Raw genomic sequence first — 6,000 nt, 5'->3', positions numbered from 1 at the left:
GTTAAGCCTCAAGCGCCAAGGGCAACTACGAAAAACGCTGCCGAAGCCTACACCTCGGCAGCCAGACGGGCGAAAAGAGAGCCGAAAAGGACAGCCTCGGCGCAAAGCCGAAGCCACACCCACCTTTTGGCGCGCGGGAAGCGAGACCGCCCCTCGGCCTCGGCAATTACAGGACTCTATCCCGTTTGGAAAGCGGAAGTTCTCTTTGCGCGGCAACTCCGAACTTCCGCCCTCCTGCTTCCGGTGTGGAGTGAGGAACTGAGTTTTCTCCGGGACGCGGCCGGTGGTGGTCGAGCTTACGCGCTCTCGCCTGGTGCGACCTCTCGCCAGAGTCCGTTTGACTGACGAGGTATGGCCCGAAGCGCTCTCTCGCTATGGCTCTGGTGGGGGCAACCATTGCATCGTCTTTCCCCTGGGAGGAGAGCTTGGGAAAACCATGTGGTGCGCCATGGCCCATTTCCTTTGCCCCAAGGTGGATCTTGCTGCTTTTGCCTTCCTCCTCTCTTCCTGTAGCTCGTCTCTGCTGTTTGGAAGGCCCCCTTCCCGTTTTTTTTTTTTGGGGGGGGGGGGGAAGCCGGTGGCCACAGAAACACTGCGTATTTCTTTTTTTCCGTTCTTAGCGGTGTATGTCGGCGTAAAAAATAGTCAAATTAGCAATATGATCGGCATATCTCCAGAACAGATTAATTTTTCGGGTCTTGCTGTGTCTTTCATTGCCTCTTTCCGCTGGCTCCGCTCCGTTGGGCGGGATTCGCGGTCGATCCAGGACAGGAGATTTAGTTCAAAACTGAATGTCGTTCCCATAAACCAGGGGTAGGCAACCTCGGCTCTTTTGTGACTCATGGACTTCAACTCCCAGAATTCCTGAGTCAGCTATGCTGACTCAGGAATTCTGGGAGTTGAAGTCCATGAGTCACAAAAGAGCCGAGGTTGCCTACCCCTGCCATAAACCCTTAATTCAGTTTGTGAATTGAAAATGAAAGCTAGCAGGAGATCTCATGTAAATAGTTCGGAGGTCTAGATTGGGAAAAACTGCAGCAAACATTTTTTCTTTTGCCCATTTTTTTTATAAATGGTGATCTATTAAAATAAAGGGGGCAGCCTTTTGATGCTAAAAGCAACATGAAACATTTTGGGGGAAGTGAGTAGATCTACGATACAAGCGAGCATAGCTTTCTCATTAGTTTTCACCAGTCATAGTTTGAATTCTTAGGACTGTTCAAAAGGCCTCTTTGAAGGTTCGATGAAGTAAAATATAAGCCAACGTTTCCTTCCTTTTAGGTGGGGAGGTACTATTGAAGTATCTCACTATAGTCCTGCCGCGGTCGCCATTTGAAGTAGGAAAAATTGACAGAGACCAGGCCAAGCTCTTCAATGTAGGAAGTTTATTTGCTCAGGTTCAGACTGCACTTAGCATGAAAGAGTCTGAACCCCGAAAGGTTCAAATCAACATACATTTATACAGTTACATTCATCTGGTATTCATACGTCATATTATAGGTGTTACAAAGGGAGGAATAATATATGGTAATGTAAGTAACATCATATAGAGAAGTGAAATATGCCTAGAACAGAAGAAAAGGAGTTGTCAGCAAAAGGGAGTATTGTTGTTGTTGTTAGTTGCGAAGTCGTGTCCGACCCATCGCGACCCTATGGACAATGTTCCTCCAGGCCTTCCTGTCCTCTACCATTTTCTGGAGTCCATTTAAGCTCACGCCTACTGCTTCAGTGACTCCATCCAGCCACCTCATTCTCTGTCGTCCCCTTCTTCTATTGCCCTCAATCTTTCCCAGCATTAGGCTCTTCTCCAGTGAGTCCTTCCTTCTCATTAGGTGACCAAAGTATTTGAGTTTTAGCTTCAGGATCTGGCCTTCTAAAGAGTAGTCAGGGTTGATCTCCTCTAGGACTGACCGGTTTGATCGCCTTGCAGTCCAAGGGACTCGCAGGAGTCTTCTCCAGCACCATAGTGCAAAGGCTTCAATTCTTTGGCGCTCAGCCTTTCTTATGGTGCAGCTTTCACTGCCATACATTGCAACTGGGAAGACCATAGCCTTGACTATACGCACTTTTGTTGACAGGGTGATGTCTCTGCTTTTTAGTGTGCTGTCTAGATTTGCCATGGCTTTCCTCCCAAGGAGCAAGCGTCTTTTTATTTCCTGGCTACAGTCCCCATCTGCAGTGATCTTGGAGCCCAGGAAAATAAAATCTGTCACAACCTCCATTTCTTCCCCATCTATTTGCCAGGAATTGAGAGGGCCGGATGCCATGATCTTGGTTTTCTTAATGTTTAGTTTCAACCCAAGTTTTGCACTCTCCTTCTTTACTCGCAACAAGAGGCTCTTTAGTTCCTCTTCACTTTCTGCCATTAGAGTGGTATCATCTGCAAAAGGGGGTATACATGTGATAAATGTCAGCCCAGGAAGAGAACAACAGGATGCATATGTCTGGGTCAAGATAAAAATACTACAGCTACTTACTTGCTAGCTTGCAAGTTAAGGGGAAGTAGGGCAAAAGTCAGAGGCCTTAGCTTTGAGAGCTCTGCCACAGCCTAAACCCAAGTTACAATCCTTCAGGCCATTGGACCTTCTGTCCAATCTTTGGGTAAAAAGGTTACACCTGAGTTGGTACCTCACTATGTGTTCTGTTCAGTAGAGTAACTTGGGTTTGCCAGAAGGAAACTGAAATAAATAACAGATTGTGATGTGTTAGAGAATGAAGGACATAAGTTCTGCATTTCCCAATGTAGAAACAATGTGTTTGGAAACATTTAATAGGAAGAAACGTGTAAAGAAAGTGGGAGATAAAAAAAATAATAGCAATGAACTTTATAGCCCTATTTTAGACCTGCTAAATAATCGTTAATTTAGTTATTATTAATCATGGTGATCAGAACTGTTTCTTGGTACAAGAAATGCCAAGTATATATCTCTAGTGATATTTAACTATTAAGGTTGTTATTGTTTGTTTACTCCTAAGCCTGCTTCTTGCTATTCAGGGTCTTAACATTTATCTTAAGAATCATCTGTTTAATAATCAGGGTTCTACTGATCTCTCTTTGTATAACATATGCAGGAATTCTGGGAGGTTAATGGTTCTAAGGTAGGAGTTTCTGAAAGTTTCAGGATTGGTGAAAACTGCACTAAGTCCTCATTCCTCCCCCCACCCAGTCTGCATATCTACTGCATTACTGGTTATTCATTTATCACTTTTATTATTTTTATAAATAACTCAAGGTGGAGAACATATCCAACACATCTTCAGCCTCCTATTTGCCCCATAACAACAACCCTATGATGTAGTTTGGGCTACTGTCAAGTGATATACAGAGGCCCATAGAATATAACTGCTGTGACTTTTCAATTTAGATTATTTATTTGCCTTGTATCTTGCCACGGGGCTACTCTAGCTGGCTAAGAACAATAAAAAGGAAGAATTGAAAAGAGCGTAAACAAAATTGAAGTAAAATAATAGAACAATAAAATACAAAGAAAACATGAGAATGCATCAATATGCTAACAAAAAGAACAGAGAGCAGAAAGGGGGGGATGTGCAATTATGCCACACAGCATTCAAATATGACTAACCTAGTATAATTATGCTAATTTTGTAGGAAACAAGATAAGCAAAGAGGGACTATGAGCTAATGGAGAAATATGGGGTTCTACCTATTTTTTCTGCTTTTTTTGTTAACACTCCTAAGCAAGTATTGAGAAGTTTACAATGTTTATGAATCAAGTTAATGTCATCTTATCTAAATGATACTACACTATGATAATTGGTTATGTTTGTTTTAAGATAACAATAAGTGAATAAGGTATGCAGTTTATTATATATTGTTTGTTGAATAGAATATGATAAGAGAAATTGGTAAGAATATATTATTTTCAAACTGTAAAGCCTTTTTTGCACCCTTATCAGAGGTGCAAGTATCATATAGAAGTAAAACAATATATTTTTGTATTTGCCTTTTGATCAATTTGTCCCAGAAGAATTCAGTACTAAAATCATAAGAGTTCCAGGATCAGAACTTGTTTGGGGTTGATTTTCATTCCTCTGTTTTGTTGAACAGGGTGACAAACGGAAAAAGGCAATAAAGACGTTTAAGATTCAAAACATGTCAAATTTATCTTATTTCTAATTACTTTGTTTTTTCTTAATTTTTTTTAGTGACTATGCCTAATATCAAAAAGCCGACAGGAAAAAGAGGCCCAAGAAAACGGAAACTTGCAGAAGAATTTCCTCCTGGAGAAGTTTTTACTGACCTTTTAAAGAAAAAATGGAAGCTTGGTTCAGTTATAGGCAAAGGTGGTTTTGGCTGTCTGTACCTTGGTAAGAATATTGCCAAGATTGTTAAAATATAGGGGCCAGCATATAATTATTTTAAAATGTATATTCTTAACACATGCAGAATCCCTGTGAATATTAAATGGATATACTTTCCTACACAACAAGCATATTTGTTTCAAAATACTCAACTGATAGAATTGCCTGGAGGAGAACCTCATCACTTTTTGCAGCTTCTCTCTTCCTATAACAGTAGAAAAGCAGTGACCTTAGAAAAGGGACAATACAACTTTATCTTTTTCCCTTCAAACAATTTGTACAAAGCTTGCTGTGTTGTTGTATAGCACTCCTCAAGGCTCTCCAGCTTTAGCCAGCTTGCCAATCAATTGACAAGCAGTTGCTGTAGAATGCATGGTTATCACGCTGCGGAAAGGATGTCCACAGGCCAAATAGTGTTCTTGGGATTCTGCCATTCAGCTGATTAGCAGATTGATGAGGGGACTGCGGGGTTGGTGACAGCATCTGGTGAAATGAATAGAAAGTAGTTGAGTGTGTGTGCCTGATTCTATTGCTTATTCTGATTTTCTTCATTGCCTTCATGTTCCCCTTACAAGAAGGGCTAGGCCTTTGTCACAATACTTTTTGTTGGTATTTTATCCAGTGATGCTGCCAGTAGAATGGACTCTTCTAACAGAATGGGTTCTTCTATCTTCCCCAGTGTGTTCCAGCAGAGAAATATAAAAACATGAAATCTTTTTGGAGGGTAAGGTGGGTATGCTAATTAGAAATCTCTGTTATGGATGTTATTACCATGTTCTTATTAGGACTTGGTGTTTATGGTTCTTTAAGAAAGGCTTTGTTGCTTCAATTCACCTTCCAAAATCACTGAATATTTCACTTATGGAACATTTAAATTGACTTATTTACATCTGGCAGCACCAGCTGGTTGCTCTTAAAGCAGGATAGTGTGATTGACTGGCCAGGTTTGGCAAGTTTGTACAGTTTTAAAAATTGAATGTAGCATTCATTATTTACATGCAAAGTTGAAATATTAAATGTAAAATTTAGTAAGTTATTATTATATGGGTATTTGTGATAGGGAGGTGGATTTGTGCAAAAAATACATAAGGTTCCACCATACAATATTGTTCAATATACTCATTAATTTGTATTAATTTCAGTATACTCATTAATTTGTATTTGGTTTTCATCCAATTCCTATATTCATTGGTTATATAAAAATTGCCGCTGTTGATAAAAGCTATTTATATTTTAACAGCTGATGTTAATTCATCTGAATCAGTTACCAGTGATGCACCCTATGTTATAAAAGTGGTAAGTTTATTCACTCATTCATTTTTGGTGTGCCTAACTTCAGACTGACTGGAAATATTTTCTTTAGAAATAGCCTGTATTTGAAGAATAAAATGGAAAAGACAAACTTTTCCACTTGTAGGTTTGTGAAATTGTAGAAAATCGCAACCAGAGTTATATGAATTGTTTAAATAAATTAAACAAATGTATTTAAGCTTTGCTAATATTAATATTTTACTAAAAACAAATGCTATTGTCATCTTACTCAAATAATCTCTAATTTTCTTTATATTCCTTTGATTGGGTATTGAATAGTGGAATAACATCTGCTTTTTACATTGGTTTCCTTTGAACTATTCAAAACTTGCATAGGAAATAAAATTTCTGTAAAGTTGGGACAGA

At 39.5% G+C, this 6,000-nt stretch overlaps 1 protein-coding gene across 1 annotated transcript in view; it reads left to right on the top strand.

Moving 5' to 3' along the window:
- The first annotated feature begins 210 nt into the window (after window positions 1–210).
- VRK1 (VRK serine/threonine kinase 1) overlaps window positions 211–6,000 on the top strand; it is a 34,550-nt gene continuing 28,760 nt past the window's right edge. Inside the window, exons 1-3 of the mRNA XM_083349261.1 lie at window positions 211–349; window positions 4,168–4,329; window positions 5,564–5,619. Coding sequence (XP_083205387.1) covers window positions 4,173–4,329; window positions 5,564–5,619 — 213 coding nt within the window. The 5' untranslated portion in view covers window positions 211–349; window positions 4,168–4,172. The remainder of the gene's footprint in view (window positions 350–4,167; window positions 4,330–5,563; window positions 5,620–6,000) is intronic.

This window comes from Vipera ursinii (genome assembly GCF_947247035.1).
Source record: "Vipera ursinii genome assembly, chromosome: 1".
Taxonomy (NCBI): Eukaryota; Metazoa; Chordata; class Lepidosauria; order Squamata; family Viperidae; genus Vipera; species Vipera ursinii.
The sequence above is the reverse complement of the archived record's forward strand: the minus strand, read 5'-3'. Positions and strand labels throughout refer to the sequence as shown.